At 43.7% G+C, this 23,687-nt stretch overlaps 1 protein-coding gene across 4 annotated transcripts in view; it reads right to left on the minus strand.

Moving 5' to 3' along the window:
* The window catches only part of LOC137346617 (B-cell CLL/lymphoma 7 protein family member B-like), a 59,935-nt gene that overhangs the window by 11,834 nt on the left and 24,414 nt on the right, over nucleotides 1–23,687 (minus strand). For 3 of the 4 annotated variants that reach the window (XM_068010209.1, XM_068010207.1, XM_068010206.1), the window contains exons 2-5: nucleotides 15,255–15,330; nucleotides 13,208–13,237; nucleotides 5,871–5,985; nucleotides 319–489 (exon numbers count right to left, since the gene is read on the minus strand). In XM_068010209.1, coding sequence (XP_067866310.1) covers nucleotides 319–489; nucleotides 5,871–5,985; nucleotides 13,208–13,237; nucleotides 15,255–15,330 — 392 coding nt within the window. The remainder of the gene's footprint in view (nucleotides 1–318; nucleotides 490–5,870; nucleotides 5,986–13,207; nucleotides 13,238–15,254; nucleotides 15,331–23,687) is intronic. The other variant, XM_068010208.1, reaches the window with a different exon arrangement.

Here is a 23,687-nt window from a genome sequence, read left to right on the forward strand (position 1 = left end):
TCTATATCGTAAGATCCCACAAACAGCAATGAGATGAATGACCAGTTACTCAGTTTCTGGTGGTGATGATTGCAGGAACAGTGTTGGTCAGGACACCAGGAGAACTCCTTGCTCTTCTTTGAAGTGACACAGAAATGTTCACAACTACCTGAGCAGTCAGGAAGGATAACATTTTAACCAAATAATGGCCCCTCTGACAATTCAGCATTCTCTGCATACTGCTCTGAACTCTCATCCCATTAACTGCTCAATAATAGTTCTGAAAGTTCACACTGATTACACAGTAACAGTAAAGATAATTCCTATTGCTCTCCATACCTTCCATGCTTTCCTGCCCAAGCATGGGAGGCTGAGAGTCATCTGCTTTAAAATCAGACAGAAGCGTTGGGCTGACAGGTTCACTTTGCTCCGGGCTGGGGCTCGAGTTTGTACTGCTGTCCACTTTTACCTGGTAGGCATCTGACAAGGAGCTCTGATTACTAGTCTCATCTGAAAGATCAGGAATGAAAGACATATTTAAATTAATCTGAAATGATTAGGAAGGAGAAAAACAATCCGAAAGTTTAAGTCCAATGTGTCCCCATTAGTGTCATCAACAAGCTTTTTAAAATCTCTTTCCCTAGTTTCTGTCCCTGCTCCCCTGGAGGCACTGACTCCTCCTAGGATACAGGTCCAGGGTGCTCTATTGTTCCTAGTGACCATTCTCCATGTGCAAGGCTAGACAGTGCATACTGTCAAGCTGTTCCGTTACACATGGCATCAGAGCCAAGCCCAACTCTGTCCTCATCCAATCCAACAGTTTTCCATCCCTAGCCCAGGGACGTTAAGACTCATCATACAGCACTACTGCCACCATCACTCAGATTAAGTAATTCAATACCTGCTGGGAAGCAAACCTGGCACTTGCTGGTATGTTGCTCAGTTGAATGCTGCTCTTATCAATTGGTCCCATTAGAGGAGTCTACTCCTCTCTCCATTAAGGGAAGAGCTTAAGTCTAGAGATGATTCCGTAAGTATAGCCAGTCAGTGTTGGCAGCCCAGATGACAGTGGAGGCTATGACAACCAACCCAAACCCTGCCCTCACTTGGTGTCCACTCCTGCACTTTTTCAGTGAGGGAGGGTAGGGGAGGGAAAAGTAAAAAATAGAGGTGTTCCTGGTCAATCAGTAAGAAAAATCCGACCCAATTTTTCTTCCTTCTTAGCCCAAGGACTTTATGACCAAACACACCAGTGCACCCTGACATCACTAATACCATTTAATTAGATACAGAGCAAGAATTAAATCCACGACCTTTGGGTTCTATACACAGTCAGTGACATTCAGTGCATTTACTCACATGGTATTGCTATTTTAAAAAATTATAGTCAATTAATTATTTAATTCGTGGTGAACGTGACAAAGGTCACAGCACTAGTTGTACTGGAGGTCAGCCATTCCATATTTCCAATTATTACTTCAATCGTGCATTATTCCCCAACACTTCTACCTGTACTGTTCTACAATTAGCCACCTTAAGTGTGCTACACAATCCAAAAGTGGCATGTGCTCCAATCTTTCTTTGCAATGGCACTGCTTCTCCTTGCAGAACCTCAAAACTAATAATCTCTGGATTATTACCTGAGCCACATGCAAATTGGAGTAGAGCAAATAAGATTAGAGAAATTAATGTGTGGCTCAAAGACTGGTGTGATACAAGTGGGTTCCGGTTTGTGGGGCACTGGCACCAGTACTGGGGAAAGTGTGGGCTGTAACGTTGGGACAGTCTACACTTGAACAGTGCGGGGACCAGTGTTCCAGTGAACCTCATAACTAGGGAAGTAAAGAGGATTTTAAACTAAATAGTGGGGGTAAGGGATCAAATTTGGGAAGATGTGGTAAATCAAAGAGTACAGACAAGGCAAGAAAGAAAGGTATTAATATGGGAAAAGATAAACAAACCATGACAGGAAGGGACTGAGTGTACAAATCGAAGAGTAAATCAACAGATAAGGCTAGAGGTTACAAAAATAATAAAAGGACAAAACTAAAGGCTCTGTATCTGAATGCACATATAGCGCAAATGGAAATAAATATGATCTGATAGCAATTACAGATTTGGCTGCAGGATGACATAGATTGGAACCTGAATATTGAAGGGTACATGACATTTAGGAAGGACAGGAAGCTAGGAAAAGGTGGAGGGGTGGCTCTGTTAATTAATGATAGTATTAGCACAATAGAGAGGATGTAGAAGTGGTTTGGGTTGAGATGAGAAATGATAAAGGCAAAAAGTCATTTGTGGGAGTGGGTGTACAGGCTCCGTAACAGTAACCACACAGTAGGATTGGGTATAAAAGGAAGAAATAATGCGTGCTCATCAGAAAGGTATGGCAATAATCATGGGGGATTTTAATCTACATATAGACTGGAAAAATCAGATGGGCAAAGGTAGCCCAGATGAGGAGCTCACAGAATCTTTCAGGAAAGTTTCTCCGAACAGCACGTTCTGGAGCCAACCAGAGAGCAGGCTATACTAGACCTGGTATTGTGCAACGAGATAGGATTAATTAATTACCTCATAGCGAAGGCGCCCCTAGGCAGCAGCAATCATAATATGATTGAATTTTAAATTCAGTTTGAGGGAGAGAATAGTGGGTCTAAGACTAGTATTTTAAATTTAAATAAGGGCAATTATGAGGGCATGAAAGCAGAGCTAGCAAAAGTGAGCTGGCAAAGCTGATTAAGGGAGAGGTCAATAGAGATGCAGTGGCAGACATTTAAGGGGATATTTCAGAATACACAGAATAGATACATTCCAACGAGAAAGAAAAATTCCAAGGGAAGGAGCCACCATCCCTAGTTAACTAAAAAAGTTGAAGATAATATCAAACTTAAAGAAAAAGCAAATAATTGTACAAAGATGGGTGGAAGGTCAGAAGACTGGACAGAATATAAAAAGCAGCAAAGAATGACTAAAAGATTGACAAGGAAGGAAAAATTAGAGTACAAGAGAAAGCTTGCTAGAAATATAAAAACTTATAGTAAGAGTTTCTATAGATATTTTAAAAAGAAAAGTTAACAAAGTGAGCATTGGTCCGATAGGAAGTGAGTCTGAGAAAATAAGGAGATGGCAGATGAATTGAACAGGTATTTTGCATCGGTCATTATAGAGGATACAAGTAACATCCCAGAAATAGCTGTAAATCAGGAAATGGAAGGGAGGGAGGAACTCTCAAGAAAATTACAATCACCAGGGTAGTGAGCAAATTGTTGGAGCTGCGGGCTAACAAGTCCCCGGGTCCTGATGGACTTCATCCTAGGGTGTTAAAAGAAGTGGCTGGTGAGATAGTTGATGCGTTAGTTGTAATTTTCCAAAATTTTCTAGATTTGGGGAAGGTTCCATTAGATTGGAAAATAGCCAATGTAACTCCTTTATTCAAAAAGGGAGGGAGACAGAGAGCAGGAAACTACAGGCCAGTTAGGTTATCTGTCCTAGGGAAAATGTTAGAAGCTATTATTAAAGACGTTATAGCAGGGCACTTAGAAAAATTCAAGGCAATCAGGCAGAGGTCAACAACATGGTTTTGAGAAAGGGAAATCATGCTTAACCAATTTAGTGGAATTCTTTGAAGAAGTAACATGTGCTGTGGATAAAGGGAAAACGATGGATGTACTGTACTTCGATTTCCAGAAGGCATTTGATAAGGTTATTGTGGAAAATAAAAGCTCATGGTGTAGGTGATAACATTTTGGCATGGTTGGAAGATTGGCTAGCTAACAGGAAACAGACAGTAGACATAAATGGGTCATTTTATTTATTTATTTTTATTTATTTATTTAGAGATACAGCACTGAAACAGGCCCTTCGGCCCACCCAGTCTGTGCCGACCATCAACCACCCATTTATACTAATCCTACATTAATCCCATATTCCTACCACATCCCCACCTTCCCTCAATTCCCCTACCACCTACCTATACTAGGGGCAATTTATAATGGCCAATTTACCTATCAACCTGCAAGTCTTTGGCTGTGGGAGGAAACCGGAGCACCCGGCGGAAACCCACGCGGTCACAGGGAGAACTTGCAAACTCCACACAGGCAGTACCCAGAATCAAACCCGGATCACTGGAGCTGTGAGGCTGCAGTGCTAACCACTGCACCACTGTGCCGCCCGAAATTAATTAATTGAATTTAAATTCCACCAGCTGTAATGTGGGATTTGAACCCGTGTCCCCAGGGCATTAGCATAAGCCTCAGGATTATAAATCCAGTGACATTACCACAACGCCACCTTCCTCCTAAATAAAAATTAAAAAAATTCTGTTTGGCAAGATATAATGAGTGGTGTGCCACAGGGATCAGTGCTGGGGCCTCAACTTCTTACAATTTATATAAATGACTTAAATGAAGGGACCGAAGGTATGGTCGCTATATTTTCAGATGACACAACGATAGGTAGGAAAGTAAGTTGTGAAGAGGACATAAGGAGGCTACAAAGGGACATAGATAGACTAAGTGAGTGGGCAAAGGTCTAGCAAATGAAGTATAATGTGGGAAAATGTGAAATTGTCCATTTTGTCAGGGAGAATGAAAAAGAAGCAAATTATCTAAATGGTGAGAGATTGCAGATCTCTGAGATGCAGAGGGATCTGGGTGTCCTAGTGCATGAATCGCAAAGGTTAGTATGCAGGACCAGCAAGTAATTAGGAAAGCTAATAGAATGCTATCATTTATTGTGAGGGGAATTGAATACAAAAGTAGGGAGCTTATGCTTCAGTTATATGCATTGGTGATACCACATCTGGACTACTTGTGTGCAGTATTGGTCTCCTTATTTAAAAGAAGGATGTAAGTGCATTGGAAGCAGTTCAGAGAAGGTTTACCAGACTAATACCTCGAATGGGCGGGTTGGCTTATGAGTAAAGGTTGGACGGGCGCGGCTTGTATCCGCTGGAGTTTAGAAGAGCAAGAGGCGACTTGATTGAAACATATAAGATCCTGAGGGGTCTTGATAGGGCGAATGTGGAAAGGATGTTTCCCTCTTGTCGGAGAATCTAGAACTGGGGGCCACTGTCTAAAAATAAGGGCTTGCCCATTTAAGACAGAGATGAGGAGAAATGTTTTCTCTCAGAGTCATGAGTCTTTGGAACTCTCTTCGCCAAAAGGCGGTAGAAGTAGAGTCTTTAAATATTTTTTAAGGCAGACGTAGATAGATTCTTGATAAGCAAAGGGGTGAAAGGTTATCAGGGGTAAGTGGGAATGTGGAGTCGAGGTTACAATCAAATCAGCCACAATCTTATTGAATGGCACAGCAGGCTTGAGGGGCTGAGTGGACTCCTGCTCCTAATTCATATGTTTGTATGACAACAAAGTTTTTATGTCTAGGAGTAAGTTGATTATAGGAATGCCCTATTGCAATGTAGCATTACACATGAAAATATAAAATGCTAAGATTTTGCACAGTTCTTTACCAGTTAGCATTAGGGGTACAGTAGTACAGTGGTTATGGTACAGGACTTGACCAGCAACTCAAATGGCAAGTTGGGAAGTTTAATTCCATAATATGTGGACTGACACTGGAAAAAAAAGACATGAAAAACTTAAATGGTTTCATGATATCTTTCAGGGAAGGGAACCTACCATATGTACCAGGCTTGGCCTATATGTGACTCCTGTCCCATACTACATGCAAGCCACAGTTGTGTAAAAAAAAATTAAATAAATCTCTTAAGGGGACAGCCGACCACTGCCTTCTCAGGGCAACTAGAGATAACAATAAATGCAACCTCCCCGGCATTACTTATACCCAAAGAAAAGATAAACAAAATAAATCAAGTGCACTGGGTCATCTCAGAGTACCAATTAACAGAGTTTAAATACACTCACCATTCAGCTCCAGGAGAATGGGAGAGGAGCTGTTGTCAGACACAGGCATCAGCGGAAATCCTTTATCTCCCTTTGTACCTTTTGTTTCAAGACTGTTCTTCGATTTTGATTTCTCCTAAGTGGAACAGAGAGGGTGTAGCAAAGAAAAGCAAACAAGGACTGCAAAGTAAAGCAAAGCACTTTATACTCATTCCTCTTAACCTTCCTTCCATCCATACAGAAATTGAACCTCACACATTCTTTCACCAGAAGAGTTCGAAGTGATTCCAGGTATTTTTATTGCAGTCAACAGAAAGTGCTTTTGAGGATGATGAAAGCCATTCCTGTAGATACTTCCTTTCTCTGCCCTGATTCATCTTCTGACATCTCCACCCACCCCGCCCCAACCACCAGGCATATATGTAGAACCAGAACCTACATCTGGTTGCACCTTGGCTATTGTGCAATTAGTTGCCTGCATAATCATGAGGATCTTGAGGTGATGGCAACACCATGGTGACAAAAGACTTTCGTTTTCAAATAAAATAGGAATAGGCAGAGAAAAATGCATTAAACATTTTATTTCTGAACTTGTCTAATATAAGCAAAAGGTGAGAGGTTTCTTCAATTGCTCTTCAGTAAAACAATGCAAATATTTAAGCAACTACAGCATTCTTCACTGCCCATTCAACAACAGCAACCTGCATTCCTCATTCATGACTTTGTTCCCTCTAGACTTGACTATTCCAACACATTCCTGGCTGGTCTCCCACATTCTACCCTGCGTAAACTTGAGGTCATCCAAAACTCTACTGCCCGCGTCTTAACTTGTACCAAGTCCCATTCACTTATCACCCCTGTGCTTACAGACCTACATGGGCTCCCCGTAAAGCAACATCTTGATTTTAAAATTCTCATCCTTGTTTTCAAATCCCTTCATGGCTTTTCCCCTTCATATCTCTGCAATCTCCTCCAGCCCTACAATGCTCCAAGATATCTAATTAATTTTTTTTTAAAATAGGAGCAGGAGTAGGCCATACGGCCTGTCGAGCCTGTTGCACCATTCAATATGATCATGGTTCATCTTGGGCTTCAACTCCACTTTCCTGCCTGCTCCCCATATCTCTTGGTTCCCTGAGAGACCAAAAATCTGGCTGTCTCAGCCTTCAATATTTTCAATGATGGCACATCCCCAACCCTCTGGGGTGGAGAATTCCAAAGAGTCACAACCCTCTGAGTGAAGAATTTTCTCCCCGTCTCAGTCCAAAATGATTGGTCCTTATTCTGAAACTGTCCCCCCCTTGTTCTAGATTCCCCAGCCAGGGGAAGCAATGTCTCAGTATCGACACTGTAAAGTCCCTTCAGAATCTTGAATGTTTCAAGGAGATCATCTCTCATTCTTCTAAGCTCCAGAGAATATAGACCCAATTTACTCAGCCTCTCATCATAGGACAACCTTCTCATCCCAGAGACCAACTCGTGAACCTTCACTGTACTGCCTTAAATATAGAGACCAAAATTGCACACAGTATTCCAGGTGTGGTCTCACCAAAGCCCTGTACAATTGTAGCAAGATTTCTTTATTCTTGTACTCCAATCCCCTTGCAATAAAGTTCAACATGCCATTTGCTTTCCTAACTGCTTGCCGTACCTGTATGCTAACTTTGTGTTCCTTGTATGAGTACACCCAAGTCTCTCTGAACAACATTTACAAGTTTCACACCTTTTAAAAAATATTCTCATTTTCTAATCTTATGAACAAAGTGAATAACCTCACAATTCCCCACATTATACTCCATCTGCCACCTTGTTGGCTACTCACCTAACCTGTCTATATCTCTTTGCAGCCTCGTTGTGTCCTCCTCACAGCTTACATTCCCACCTAGCTTTGTATCGTCAGCAAACTTAGATGCATTACTCTCTGTCTCGTCATCTAAGTCATTAACAGAGATTATAAATAGCTGAGGCCCCAACACTGAACCTTGTGGCACTCCAACAGTTACAGCCTGCCAACTTGAAAATGCCCCATTTATCCCTACTTTCTGATTCCTGTCCATTAACCAATCCCCGATCCATGCTGATATGTCACCCCCAACTCCATGAGCCCTTATCTTGTGTATTAAGCTTTTGTGTGGCACCTTATTTAATGCCTTTTGGAAATCCAAGTACACTACATCTACTGGTTTCCCTTTATCTACCCTACTAGTTACATCCTCATAAAACTCCAATAAATTTATCAAACAGGATTTCCCTTTCATAAAACCATGTTGACTTGTTCTGATCATACTATGCTTTTCTAAGTGCATTGTTAAGACTTCCTTAATAATAGATTCCTGCAATTTCTTGACAACTGATGTCAAGCTAACTGGCCTGTAGTTGCCCGTTTTCTCTTCCTCCTTTCTTGAATAGCGGTCTTACAGTTGCTAACTTGCTGGGACCGCTCCAAAATCTACGGCATTTTGGAAAATTATAGCCTGTGCATCCACTATCTCTGCAGTTATCTCTTTTAGAAACCTAGGATGTAGGCCATCACATCCTGAGGATTTGTTGCATTTTAATCCCTTAAGTTTCTGCAATACTTTTTTTCTGCTGATATTAATTACCTTAATTTCCTCACTCTTATTAGCCCCTAGGTTACCGTCTATTTCTAGTATGTAACTTGTGTCTTCTGTGAAAACAGACACAAAATATTTATTCAATCTCTCTTCCATTTCCTCATTCCCATGATAATTTCTCCTGTCTCTGCTTCTAAGGCACCAATGTTTACTTTAGCTATTCTCTTCATTTTTATATACTTGTAAAAACTCTTACAATCTGTATTCCTGGCTCTTTTCTAGATGCTAAAACACTCCCATTCTCAGACTTATTAATATTCTTTGCAACATTACAAGGCTCTTCTTTTATTCTAATACTATTCTTAACCTCCTTAGTAAACCACAGATGGATCTTTCTTGCTGAGATTTTGTTTTTCAATGGAATGTATTTTTGTTGAACATTTTGAATTCTGGCCTCTTGAGTTTTTCCAATTTTAATCGCTTCAGCATGGGTGACCGCGCCTTCAGTTGCCTAGGCCCTAAAGCCCTCCCTACACCTCTCCGCCCCTCTACCTCGCGGTCCTCCTTTAAGATACTCCTTAAAACCTACCTCTTTGACCAAGCTTTTGGTCATCTGACCTAATATCTCCTTATATGGCTTAGTGTCATATTTTGTTTTGTAACACTCCTGTGAAACACCTTGGGATGTTTTATTACATTAAAATAAGTTGTTGTTGTTGCATTTATATAGCACTTTTAATATATTAAAACACCCAAAGGCACTTCAAAGAAGTTTAAGAAGATTACAATTTCTACTGAGCCAATGGAGGAGATATCAAGGCAGGTGACTAAAAACTTGGTCAAATAGGCAAGTTTTAAGGAGAGTCATAAAGGAGGAGGAAGAGGTGGAGAGATGGAGAGGTTTTGGCAAGGAATTCCAGAGTGCAGGACCCAAATGGCTGAAGGCGCAGCGAGGTGAAGGTGAAGAGAAACGAGTGGAGTATGCACAAGAGGCCAGAGTTGGAGAAACGCACAGTTCTCTGAGGATTCTAGGGCTGGAGCAGGTTAGAGATAGGGACAGGCAAGGCCATAGGCGCCACATTTTCCCATATCACTTTTCAACACAAGCTGCCTGGGAATTAAGATAGCATTTGATACCATTACCATGCATTGTTTCTTTATTCCAAACAAAACTCCTTTCTAAGTACTGAAAGTGGGAAGGGGATAATAGTCTAAATAAATCAGCCTTGATTCATTCACAGCCTTTAACCTTGTGATCTCTCTATTTTATCATTGTGATCATTGCTTTCTGAATTGTTCTTTCTTGCTTCTCCTAAGCTACAAATATGCCACCTTACATTTTCTGCACCCTCCATGTGTTGAATTTAAGACTCACAGCTTTGTCTCCTACTATAACTGATGATTTCCAGGACATCAAAACTGTGGAACTCCTTGCCTCCCTCAGTCTTCACTCCCTCCTACAATCTCTTTGCAACCTTGCCAGTGTCCTGCACTTTGGCCCTTCCCCAGATTTTCCAATTTAAAAAACTTTGAAGCTAAGACAGACTTGTATGAATTCACAGCTATTTCCTCTCTCATGACTCAAAAAGGAGCTTGTATTTGTCTGTGGTTGTCTTGTGCTAAGTTCACTTGAATTGTGACAGTATTCAATGATATAATTGTAAAATATGCCCTTATAAACATGTCTCTGCAGAGAGCTGTAGGGGCATTTGGTTTTCCTATAATATATTGGTACCACTTTGGGGCGGCACAGTGGCGCAGTGGTTAGCACCGCAGCCTCACAGCTCCAGGGACCCGGGTTCGATTCCGGGTACTGCCTGTGTGGAGTTTGCAAGTTCTCCCTGTGTCTGCGTGGGTTTTCTCCGGGTGCTCCGGTTTCCTCCCACAAGCTAAAAGACTTGCAGGTTGATAGGTAAATTGGCCATTATAAATTGTCACTAGGTGGTAGGGAAATATAGGGACAGGTGGGGATGTTTGGTAGGAATATGGGATTAGTGTAGGATTAGTATAAATGGGTGGCTGATGTTCGGCACAGACTCGGTGGGCCGAAGGGCCTGTTTCAGTGCTGTATCTCTAATCTAATCTAATCTAACACTAGTGACAACACTGGAACACACAAATACATAGAGTTGGTGTCACTGGTGACACGTCTGATCCATTATTTGTTTCTTGACACATGGGGCTAAATTCTCGCCACAGAAGCAGGAAACAGGAACCAGGTCAGTTTTTGGGTCGGAAACCCACCTCTGGTAGGAAACTGCTTAAAGTTCAGATTTTCATGGGGGTGAGCCTTTAACTGGTATGGAGACGGGTTTCCTTTCCATTTAAGAGCTAGTGGGGGTGGGAACAGAGGCGGGTCAGATGATGAAGTGTGAGACTCATTTAGAATCCCACGCCAGCCATCAATGAGGTTGCTGGTTGTGCTGAGGGAAAGATCTGTCAAAGCCTTCCACTGCACCAGAGAGAAGCAATTTGTCACAGGGGAAGCGGAAGCCTGGCACCTGAGACATGGCAGCCCCTCGCTTCATCGATGCTGACCTCGATCTAATACTGGAGACTGTGAGGAAGAGGAGAGAGGTTCTCTTCCCGGAGGGTAGCAGGAGGACGCCACCATGTCGTGCAGGAGGGGAACCTCTCTGTTCAGTGTTATCTCCCTCCGCCTCCTCTCGACGCCTGCTCCTCCCCTGATGAGCTGACTCCTTCCAGGGCCTCATTGTCCTCAAGATCCACACATCTCAGGAGAGCCAGGTTATGGAGAGTGCAGCCGACCACCACAATGACAGAGACCACTGCAGGTGGGTATTGGAGGGAACCACCCAACCGGTCCACGCACCGGAACCGCATCTTCACAAGCGCAATGGCCTGCTCAATGGTTGTCCTAGGGAGCAGGTGGCATTGGTTGTATTGCCTCTGTGCCTTTATCTGGGGCCAGTAGCCATCTCTTCGAGGGATATCCCTTATTCCCTCTGATCCATCCACGCACTTGGGATTGGAGTGAAGATCTGAGAAAGCTAGGATTGGCAGAAGATGAAGGAGTCATGGCAGCTGCCAGGAAAGCAAGCACACACATGCAGGAAGCTCCTGTTGTGGTTGCGGACCAGTTGCACGTTGAGGGACTGGATGCTCTTCCTGTTGACAGATCTCACTGGCCGGTCGCTGGTGCCTTGATGACCACATGGATGCAAATTGATAATGCTATGCACTTGGTGATAGGAGGCGAAACCCAATGCCCTGTCTCAGCAAGGCCATATCTGTCAGTAAATGAATGTGCTGTCCAGCTCTGTCAGAGGGCATCAGTGAGATGTAATGGTGGCAGCTGTTTTTGAGATGCCACCAAGGTCTGCAGCTGTTTCTGGAAGAAGACAGAAGCAAAGAGGTTCAAGGTCACAGTGACTTTGACAGCCACTGACGGGGCTGTGAGGGAGTGGAGAGAGGTTCTCTTCCCGGAGGGTGGCAGGAGGACACCACCATGTCATGCAGCAGGGCATCTCTCCAGTGCAAAGAGTTGTCCACGATCGAATGTTGCAGACTGGCACATTCCAAGGTCCAGGACTACGTGCTGAGGGACGCACTAAAGCTTGGGGCAGTCGCGGCAAAGGCTCAATGGGGAAAGACCACTGTGTAAGGTCCCCCCACCAAGGTGAACTGAGGGGCTGGATCCATGGGAAACCCCTCAAACTGTATCCAGAAAATATTTGTTTGCTGTAAAATGTACATGGCATGTAAAATGAAATGGAAGGGTTGTGAGGCAACTCACTCCTGTATTGAAGGGAACTGATCTCCTTTGCACTCTTTGTATTGTTTGACTTGGTGCTTTTTGGAACTGTTTTGTAATGTATTTTTTTTTTTTACAGATTTTTTATGAATAAAGTATATTTTGGAAATAAAAAAGGGCACCTCTCTGTTGACCAGTGCTGCGAGGTGTGAGGTCTTCTGTGACCATCTGCTTCGAGAGTCGCAGTCTCCTGCGGAAATGGGTCTCGGTCATCTCCAGGTAGCTCTGTCTTATTAAGTGCTGAGTACCCCTTTGCCCCGCTGACCCTCTTATGGGACCGGGGTGATGCCCTGGGGGAACCATGACTGATTTCCCACTGTGTACCTGCCTTCCCCCAGCCGATCTGTTTCAGAAGGCGTATCTTACCTTTGCACCTCTTTAGAAGTTAGAACTTAAACCCCTTACAAGCTCTGAACAAGCTTCTAAACTATGTTAATTATCCTAAATTGGAGGGAGAGCAGGATTCCTGACCCACCACCACCACCGCACCCCCCAACTCCCAGCACTGCTGATTATTGCCGACGTCAAGATCGGCGCCTTGAAATTGACACGCTGCCTAGTGCTAGTATTTTTGGGACCATCCCCCGCCCCCCCAACCCGGCTTCCAATCCCATCTTTGGGGTGACCCCAAAGGAGTCTTACATTTGTCCTTTTGTCTTTCCCTTCTCATCTAGGTTTCCTCCTACCTCTCCTGCAGATGTAGCAAAGGCATTAACTCGCACTGAAGTATGGTATCACTAAGTGACCATTCTTCATGTGTGAATTTAAACAGATGAAGGGGGCAATTCAACCAAGTGGGAGAAACAGTCAAACCAGTCCCTGCCCTTACCAATACCCAGCTCAGCAGGAGTCACTGGATAATGATCACAGTGAGAACCCAGGATGGTTTTTAACACCCTTGCTAACACAAGCTCACTAAGGTCAGTTGTAGCATTTCTGAAAGAAGCTGAGCTGAAATCAGCCAATTCAGCACAGACTGGGAAGTGAACCTGGGACCTTCCTGGTTCTACACAGGTCAATACACTTACCAATTGAGCCATTCGGGGAGCTCGGATGTCCTTTGGGGGAAAAAAGAGAAAAATAAGAGAGTCAAAGATTGTCAATTATAACAATTATTTCTTTAGTGACTGCTATCACTAAGACTGACTGATTTTAAGGAATTACTGAGTCCAGTGTGAGGGATTAGAGTTAACTTATATTTGTACCTTTATCATTGAAAAATTGTTCCAAGGTGCTTCACAAATGCGTAAAGAAAAAGGCTGAAAGGACAAGCATCAATAATAGAACAATGGAAATGGGAGGTGTAGGGCAGAGATGCACAAGGCAGGAGTCAAGAAAGGGGTAATTTGAATGTGGTTGACAGCTGGAGAAGGTTAGAGATGCAGAGGGACGAGGCCATGAAGGGATTTAAACTCAAGGATGAAAGTTTTTAACTTGAGCTGCTAAAAAAACCAAGTACCAACATAGATTAGCAAGAACAGGGGTGATGAGCAAGCTGGACTTGGTGCAGAATAGTATATGAGGAAGCAGAGTTTTAGATGAATTGACATTTATGGAGAGTGGCGGATGGCAGGACAACGAGAAGAACATTGAAAGGGTCGCTGACCCGAAACGTTAACTCTGCTTCTCTTTCCACAGATGCTGCCAGACCTGCTGAGTGATTCCAGCATTTCTTGTTTTTGTTTGAAATAGTCAGGTCTGGAAGTAACAAAGGCAAGAATGAGGGTCTCAGTGGCAGCAGTAGGGGCAAAGGCAGGTGACATTACAGAGGTTGAAGTAAGCAGCATTTGTGATAGAATATGACATTGGAAGCTCAGCTTGGGGTTGAATAGGATAACAGGGTTGCGAACAATCTGATTCAGACAGAGACAGTGGTCAGGGATGAAGTCGACGGCAACAGTAAAGTGTTTGTGGTGGGGGCCAAAGACAATGGAGGAAGTTGATGTTGGAGGAGAGATATGGTAGAGAGATAGAGATAGCTGTCATCAGCATTTATGTAGAAGCTGACCTATGTCTGTGAATGATGGCTCCAAATGGGCAGCAGGTAGATGAGGTAGAGGAAAGGGCCAAGATGTCATTGGTAGAGATGTTCTGGCTATAATGGGATTAGTATAGAACCAAGTGACAGCAGTCTCACTAGCATGACAACAGAGGAGAGGCACTGGAGGAGGATACTGTGGATGGCCATGTCAAAGGCTGCAGAAAGGATGAGGATGAATAAAGCACCACAGTCACAATGTGGTTTGTGACTTTGGTAATATAGGAGGCAGAAATCTGGTTGCAGAAATTCAAACCGAGTTGTGCGAGAGATAAGGATGAACCTGGTATATGATAACACATCCAGGGTTTGAGAGGATGGGGCAATAGTTTGCAAGGCCAGAGATTGGGTTTTTTGGAGGAGGGGCATGATGAAAGCATATTTGGAAGGGAGGCGGATAGTGTCTGTGAAAAAGAAAGTCAAAACAAGAGTCCAGGACAGAAAATGAGTGGTTGGGAATTTCATGAGTTTGGGGCAAAGGACCACACAGTTGAAATGAATATCATACTGTTAAGTTCAGTAACCAGTTTCTTTCAGTAAGTCTTCCAGCATCCACAGAACACTCAAAACAAAACAAGAGAAACAAGTTAAAAAGAAAAATGGCAATCTCAATTATATCCAAAAAGTGAAGTATCTTTCTCCCCCACTCCGCTAGTGGTCGTGATAATACACATTTAGTGCAACTTAAGTTTTGCTTTGTGAATTTTCTGCTGAGAAATTGAACACTTTCATATTTTGAGCACCCAGTGTCAGCATCAACCACTCACAGGTGAGGTACAGCACACTTAGATGAAAGCTCCCTATCGAAACAACGAACCTTAGCCCCAACATCAACACTCTGAAATTTTGTGTGCACCATGGCATTTAATGTTAAAGTAGGGGCATTTTTGAGTTGTAGGTCCAAACCCACCAGAAACTGCATCGAGATTGCCTAAACCGATTTCTCATATAACCTTGACATCACAGACTTCAATTTTTACATCGATTAAAGTGAATTATCATGAGCTATAAATGCATGACTTTTCATCTCTACCCACCTCTTTGGGGTCAGTCACTGGTACCCATTTAAATATCCGCAGTGACGTGTCGCCCACCGTCACCCACTTCTTCTCCCTGTGGTAGTTCAGAGTTCACAGTCAATGAGCTAAATTTGTGAGGGACTGAGCTTTAAAACTTAAATAAATTAATTGCTAATCCACACAGACTGATAAAGGCTCAGACACTAAAGCTGACTGATAGAAAAGTTGCGAACAGCACACAGCAGTTGCAGCAAGGCAACCCAAATCATAATACTCAAACTTGTTTCACAAAAATGTAATTTCTAAGGAACACATCTATTTTCTTATATAAATATTGTCAGAATCTGTCACACATTGGATGAATCAACAAAATCACAACTGAACAATATTAAAAATACATATAAAAAGAAGAAATTCCAGCCATGTCGTGCTCACAGTTGCTGAAGGAAGTTTACAGATTGACCAGGAACCAGCAATTTACAATCAAATTGGCAGGGGGATGGGCACCAGCATATAGAAATAGAAAAGAGGAATAATGTGCATAAAGGAGCGAGAGTGGTGAACAGTACCAGAGAAGGAAGTAGTACCATATGAGACAGGAGAAGACTAAGAAGGACTACGAGGAATGTAAAGACAGGTTTACAATGCATGTATATAAAAACACAAAGTGTGGTGAATAAGATTGGTGAGCTACAAGAACAAACCGCAGTGTGGGAATATTACGTAGTGGCAATAATGGAAATGTGGCTAAAAAATGGTGAGACCTGGGTCCTTAATAGTAAAGGATATAAAGTGTTCAGAAAAAATAGGGAAGGAAAAAGGGAGGTGGGGTGGCAGTACTGATTAGGGAAGACATTGTAGTGTTGGAAAGAGAGGATGTCTTTGAGGGGGGCAAAGACAGAATCTATTTGGTTAGCGTTGAGAAGATTAAAAGGGATGATCACGTTACTGGGGTAATTCTACAGGCTCCAAATAGTGAGAGAGAGAGCTAGAGGAGCAAATCTGCAGGGAAATCACAGAAATATGCAAGAACTATAGAGTGGTGATATTGAGGGACTTTAATTACCCAAATATCAATTGGGATAATGTTAGAATAAAGGATAAGGAAGCGCAGGAATTTCTGAAATGATTCAGAACTTCCTTGACCAGTATGTCCTTGTTCCAACTAGGAAGGAGGCATTGCTGGATCTGGTGCTGGGGAATGAGGTGGGCCAAGTGTCTGTTGGGGGACCACTGGATAAGAGTGATCATTTTATAAGGTTTATATTAGCAATAGAATCATAGACAGTTTACAGCACAGAAAGAGGCCACTGGCCCATCGTGTCTGCGTAGCTGAAAAAAAAGAGCCACCCAGCCTAATCCCACTATCTAGCATTTGGTTCATAGCCCTGCAGGTTACAGCACTTCAGGTGCACATCCAGGCACCTTTTAAATGAGATGAGGTTTTCTGCCTTTTCCACCCTTTCAGGCAGTGAGTTCCAGACCCCCATCACCCTCTGGGTGAAAACATTTTTCCTCATCTCCCCTCTAATCCTTCTACCAATCACTTTAAGTCTATGCCCCCTCATCACTGACCTCTCTGCGAAGTTAAATAAGCCCTTCACATCCACTCTATCTAGGCCCTGCACAATTTTGGACATCTCAATCAAATCTCCCCTCAGCCTCCTCTGTTTCAAGGAGAACAGCCTCAGCCTATCCAATCTTTCCTCATAGCTGCAATTTTCCAGTCCTGGCAACATCCTCGTAAATCTCTTATGTACCCTCTGTAGTGCAATTACATCCTTTCTGTAATGAGGAGACCAGAACTGCGCACAGTTCTGGCCTAACTAATGTTTTATACAGTTCCAGCATAGCCTTCCTATTCTTATATTCTATGCCTCGGCTAATAAAGGAAAGGATTCCATACGCCTTCTTAGCCACCTTATCGACCTGTCCTGCTACCTTCAGGGATCTGTGGACATTCACTCCAAGTTCCCTCACTTCCTCTACACCACTCAGTATCCTCCCATTTATTGTGTATTCTTTGCCTTGTTTGACCTATCCCAAATGCATCACCTCACACTTCTCTGGATTAAATTCCATTTGCCACTTTACTGCCCAGTCCATTGATATCTTCCTGTAGTTTACAGCTAACCTCCTCACTATCAACCACATGGCCAATTTTTGTGTTGTCTGCAAACATCTTGATCATTCCCCTTACATTTATGTCCAAATAGTTACTATATACCACAAAAAGCAGGGGACCTAGGAATGAGCCCTGTGGAACCCCACTGGAAACAGCTTTCCAGTCGCAAAAAACACCCGTCAACAATTACCCTTGTTTCCTGCCAATTTTGATCCAGCTTGCTACATTCCCCTGGATCCCATGGATTTTTATTTTTTAACCAGTCTGCCATGTGGGACGTTATCAAAAGCCTTGCTAAAATCCATGTAGACCTCAACAGCTGCACTACCCTCATCAATCCTCCTTGTTACTTTCTCAAAAAATTCAATCAAGTTAGTCAGACATGATCTTCCCTTAACAAATGCATGCTGACTATCCTTGATTAATCCATGCCTTTCGAAGTGGCAGTTTATCCTGTCTGTCAGAATTGATTCCAATAATTTGCCCACTACCGAGATTAGGCTGACTGGCCTGTAATTATTCAGTCTATCCCCTGGCTTCTTTTAATAGCCTGGGGTACATTTCATCCAGCCCTGGTGATTTAACCATTTTTAAGGATGCTCATCCCCTTAATACTTCCTCTCTCCCTATGTTTATCACATCCAATACTTCACACTCTTCCTCAACTACAATGTCTGCATTGTCACCCTCTTTTGTGAAGACAGATACAAAGTATTCATTAAGAACCATACCCACAACCTCCACCTCCTCTTTCCTTAGTTATCCTCTTACTCTGAATGTAATGTATTGATAAAACATCTTTGGGTTCTCCTTGATTTTATTTGCCAATATTCTTTCATGCCCTCTCTTTGCTTTCCTAATTTCCTTTTTGATTTCAGCCCCCACTTTCTATACTCCTCTCATCTTTCTGTAGAATGGAGTTCTAGGTATCTGACATAAGCTTTCCTTTTCTGCCTTATCATACACTGTATGCTCCTTGACATCCAGGGGGCTCTAGATTTGTCTGTTCCACCCTTTTTCTTGTGAGAACATGTTTACTCTGAACCCGCTGAATCTCCCCGTTGAATGCCTTTCATTGCTCTGGCACTGATTTACCTTCAAGTAGCTGACTCCAGTCCACTTTTGCTAAATCGCTTTTCCTTCTTTCTTCTTCTTTGGCCTCCTTGTCTCGGGAGACAATGGGTAAGTGCCTGGAGGTGGTCAGTGGTTTGTGGAGTGGCTATAAAGGCCAATACTAGAGTGACAGACTCTTCCACAAGTACTGCAGATAAAATTGGTTGTCAGGGCTGTTTCGCAGTTGGCTCTCCCCTTGCGCTTCTGTCTTTTTTCCTGCCGACTGCTAAGTCTCTTCGACTCGCCACACTTCCGCGCTGACTTTATGGCTGCCCGCCAGCGAAGAGTGTGTATAAGCTGGGGATGTTGGCCGCCTCAAGGACTTCTGTGTTGGAGATACGGTCCTGCCACCTGATGCCAAGGATTCTCCGGAGGCAGCGAAGATGGACTGAATTGACACGTCGCTCTAGGCTGACATACGTTGTCCAGGCCTCGCTGCCGTCGAGCAAGGTACTGAGGACACGGGCTTGATACACGCAGACTTTTGTGTTCCGTGTCAGTGCGCCATTTTCCCACACTCTCTTGGCCAGTCTGGACATAGCAGTGGAAGCTTGTTGATTTCTGCATCGAGAGACGGGTTACTGGTGATAGTTGAGCCTAGGTAGGTGAACTCTTGAACCACTTCCAGAGTGTGGTCGCCGATATTGATGGATGGAGCATTTTTGACGTCCTGTCCCATGATGTTCGTTTTCTTGAGGATAATGGTTAGGCCAAATTCGTTGCAGGCAGCCGCAAACCTGTCGATGAGATTCTGCAGACTCTTCAGTGTGAGATGTTAATGCAGCATCGTCAGCAAAAGAGAAGTTCCCTGAAGAGGACTTTCCGTACTTTGGTCTTCGCTCTTAGACGAGCAAGGTTGAACAACCTGCCACCTGATCTTGCGTGGAGGAAAATTCCTTCTTCTGAAGACTTGAACGCATGTGAGAGCAGCAGGGAGAAGAAAATCCCAAACAGTGTAGGTGCAAGAACACAGCCCTGTTTCACGCCACTCAGGATAGGAAAGGGGTCTGATGAGGTGCTGCTATGCTGAATTGTGCCTTTCATATTGTCATGGAATGAGGTGATGATACTTAGTAGCTTTGGTGGACATCCGATCTTTTCTAGTAGTCTGAAGAGACCACGTCTGCTGACAAGGTCAAAGGCTTTGGTGAGATCAATGAAAGCAACGTAGAGGGGCATCTGTTGTTCGCGGCATTTCTCCTGTATCTGACGAAGGGAGAACAGCATGTCAATGGTCGATCTCTCTGCTCGAAAGCCACACTGTGCGTCAGGGTAGACACGCTCGGCCAGCTTCTGGAGCCTTTTTAAAGCAACTTGAGCGAAGACTTTCCCCACTATGCTGAGCAGGGAAATTCCACGGTAGTTGTTGCTGTCACCGTGGTCACCTTTGTTTTTATAGAGGGTGATGATATTGGCATCGCGCACGTCCTGTGGTACTGCTCCCTCATCCCAGCACAGGCAAAGCAGTTTGTAGAGCGCTGAGAATATAGCAGGCTTAGCACTCTTAATTATTTCAGGGGTAATGCCGTCCTTCCCAGGGGCTTTTCCGCTGGCTAGAGAATCAATGGCATTACTGAGTTCCGATTTTGTTGGCTGTACGTCCAGCTCATCCATGACTGGCAGAGGCTGGGCTGCATTGAGGGCGGTCTCAGTGACAACATTCTCCCTGGAGTACAGTTCTAGGTAGTGCTCAGCCCAGCGGTCCATTTGCTTGCGTTGGTCAGTGATTGTGTCCCCTGATTTTGATTTGAGGGGGGCGATCTTCTTGATGCTTGGCCCAAAAGCTCTCTTAATGCCATCATACATTCCTCTGATGTTTCCGGTGTCTGAGGCCAGCTGAATATGACTGCATAGGTGTTGCCAGTAGTCATTTGCACAGCACCTGGCTGTTCTTTTTGCAGCGCTTCTGGCTGTTTTAAGTGCTACGGATGTTAACTCACTGGGGGCTTTCTTGTAGTTCAGCAGTGCAATGCGCTTAGCGGCTAAGACAGGTTCCAGCTCTTCAAAGTGAGATTGAAACCAGTCTGCATTCCGCTTCACATGTTTGCCATAGGTGGTCACAGCTGACTCATAGATGGCGTCTCTGATGTGGGCCCACTTGGTCTCTGCATCCCCTGTGGGAGTGTTTTGAAGGGCTTTTTCAAGTGAATTTAGAAATTTTTGTAACAGCTGTGGATAAGAAATTATGCTCGTGTTGATGCGCAGGTGGCCCTTCTGCTTGGAGTGATGCAGCTTCGTTGGTTTGAGTCTAACCTTGCTGCACACCAGGGAGTGGTCGGTGTCGCAGTCTGCACTGTGGAAGCTGTGTGTGGTTTGAACGCTGTTTAAAGAGGCTCGCCTTGTGACGATGAGGTCCAGCTGGTGCCAACGACGTGATCTTGGGTGCCTCCAAGAAACCTGGTGACAGGGTTTATTGTGAAAGAACGAGTTGGTGATGCAGAGGTTATGATAGGTACAGAACTCAAGCAGTCTCTGTCCATTCTCATTCATCCTTCCAATGCCATAGCGCGCAAGGCAGGAGGGCCATGAGTCATGGTCGGCCCCAACCCTGGCATTAAAGTCTCCCAGCAGGAACAGATGTTCGGTATTGGGGATGCTACTAATGATATTATGGAGTTCCTCGTAGAACTGGTCTTTAGCTTCAGGTGGGGAGCAGAGTGTTGGAGCATAGATGCTGAGTAGGTGTACTGGACCAGAGGCGGTGAGCAGTCGGATTAACAGTATGCGTTCAGTTTAGTAAAATTGTCCCTACCCCAATTTAGAACTTTAACTCCTGTTCTATCTCTGTCCTTTTCCATAATTCAGTTAAAACTAACTGAATTATGATCACTACCACCAAAATACTCTCCCACTGCCACTCCTTCCACCTGCTCAGCTTCATTACGTAAAACCAAGTCCAGAACCGGAGCAGCAATGGAGAAGAATAAGAAGAAATTCTAAATTGGAAGAGGGCTAACTTTAATGGGATAAGAGGGGATCTAGCCAGGTTAAAAAAGTACCAAAAATTGGCAGGAAAAACTGTTACGAAGCAATGGGTGATCTTTAAGGAGGAGATCTATCAGGTACAGGTTAGGTACATTCCAACAACAGCAAAAGGTAAGGGAACCAAAACCAAGAATCCTTGGAAAAGAAAAGACTTGCATTTATATAGCACCTTTCACGACCACCAGACATCTCAAAGCGCTTTATAGCCAATGAACTACTTTTTGAAGTGTAGTCACTATTGTCATGCAGGAAACGCGTTTTTTAGATGATGAGGGAGATAAAGAATATGATGAAACAAAAAAAGAGGGTGTATATTTCATGTCAATTGAATTCTTCAAGCGAGAACTGGGCTAAATACAATAAGTTGAGAGGGGAAGTGAAGAGGAAAATACGACTGGCAAAGAGAGAATATAAGAATAGAATGGTAGTCAACATAAAAGGGAACGCAAAAATCCTCTACCGGCATGTAAATAGTAAGCAGGTTGTAGGAGGTGGGGTGGGGACAAAGAGGGTGATATATGCTTAGAGGCACAGGCAAGACTAGAATACTTACTGAGTACTTGAATCAGTATTTACTACAGTAGAGGATGACAATAAAATATCAGTAGAAGCAGAGATGGTAAAGATAATGGATGAGGTGAAAATTGATAGACAAGATGTATTGGAAAGTTGGCTATGCTTAGAGCGGATAAGCCACCTGATCCGAATGGCTTGCATCCCAGGTTGCCAAAGCAAGTGGGAGTGGAGATAGTGGAAGGGCTTGCCATAATCTTCCCTACATATGGGGGAGATGCCAGAGGACTGGAGAGTATCAATTGTGACATCCTTATTCAAGAGAGGGGGCAGGACATTCCGAGTAACTAAAGGCCGGACAGTTTAACATCTGTGATGAGTAACAATAATCAGGGAAAAAAAATCAACAGGCACTTGGAGAGGTTTGAGTTAATTAGGGAGAGCCATTTGTAAAAGGCAGAAATAAAAACAAAAAGTGCTGGAAAATACTCAGCAGGTCTGGCAGCATCTGTGGAGAGAGAAGTAGAGTTAATGTTTCAGGTCAGTGACCCTTCAACAGAACTGGCAATGGCAGATTGTGCTTGACTAATCTACTTGATTTTTTTGATGAAGTAACAGAAAAGGTTATGAGGGGACAGCAATGGATGTCGTCGATTTGGATTTTAAGAAAGCCGATGTCAAAGTACTACATAAAAGGCTAATTAACAAAATTGGGGCTCTCCCAGTTCCTCCGTCATATCTGTTCTGATGATGCAACCTTTCATACCAGCGCTTCTGATATGCCTTCCTTTCTCCTCAACTGAGGATTCCCGCCAACCCCATCCCTCACCACCACCACCACGGTTGAGAGTCCTCGCCCATGTCCGTTCTACTTCCTGCACTTCTGCTCTCCCAGAACCATGATAGCGTTCTCCTTGTCCTCACCTTTCACCCCACCAGCCTCCATATTCAATGGATCATCGTCCAACATTTCCAGCACCTACAGCGTGATGCCACCACTAAACGCATCTTCACCTCCCCTCCCATCCCCTTTCAGCATTCTGAAGGGACTATTTCATCAGTGTCACCTTGGTCCACTCCTCAATAAGCCCCAATACCCCCTTCACTTCCCATGGCACCTTTTCATACAAGTGCAGGAGATGCAACACCTGCCCATTTACCTCCTCTCTCCTTATCATCCAAGGCCCCAAAGACTCCTTCCAATTAAACAACGATTTTAGTGTAGTTCTTTAATTTAATATACTGTATTCGCTGTTTACAAGGTGGTCTGATCTACATTGGGGAGAACAAACGCAGATTGGGGGACCGCTTTGCGGAATACCTCCGTTCAGTCCACAAGCATGGTCCCGAGCTACTAGTAGCCTGTCATTTTAATTTTCCCCCTTACTCTCACGCTGGCCTCGGCTTCCTGCAGTGTTCCAATGAAGCTCAATGTAAGCTCAAGGCACAGCACCTCACCTTTCGATTAGACACTTTACAACCTTCCAGACTCAACACTGAGTTTAATAATTTCAGACCATAATCTTTGCCCCCATTTTGTTTCTTTTTCATGTTTCGGTTTATGGCTTGTTTTTGTTTTCAGACAGCAGCTGTTCATCATTCTGCCATTCACAACTGCTCTAGGCACATTTTTTGTTTCTTTTCTTGTCCCATTGCCACTCCCTTTGGCTCTGCATGACTAACTCTTTTGTCATTTAATCTTTCCTGTCTTCCAC

This window comes from Heterodontus francisci, chromosome 30 (assembly GCF_036365525.1).
Source record: "Heterodontus francisci isolate sHetFra1 chromosome 30, sHetFra1.hap1, whole genome shotgun sequence".
Classification (NCBI taxonomy): domain Eukaryota; kingdom Metazoa; phylum Chordata; class Chondrichthyes; order Heterodontiformes; family Heterodontidae; genus Heterodontus; species Heterodontus francisci.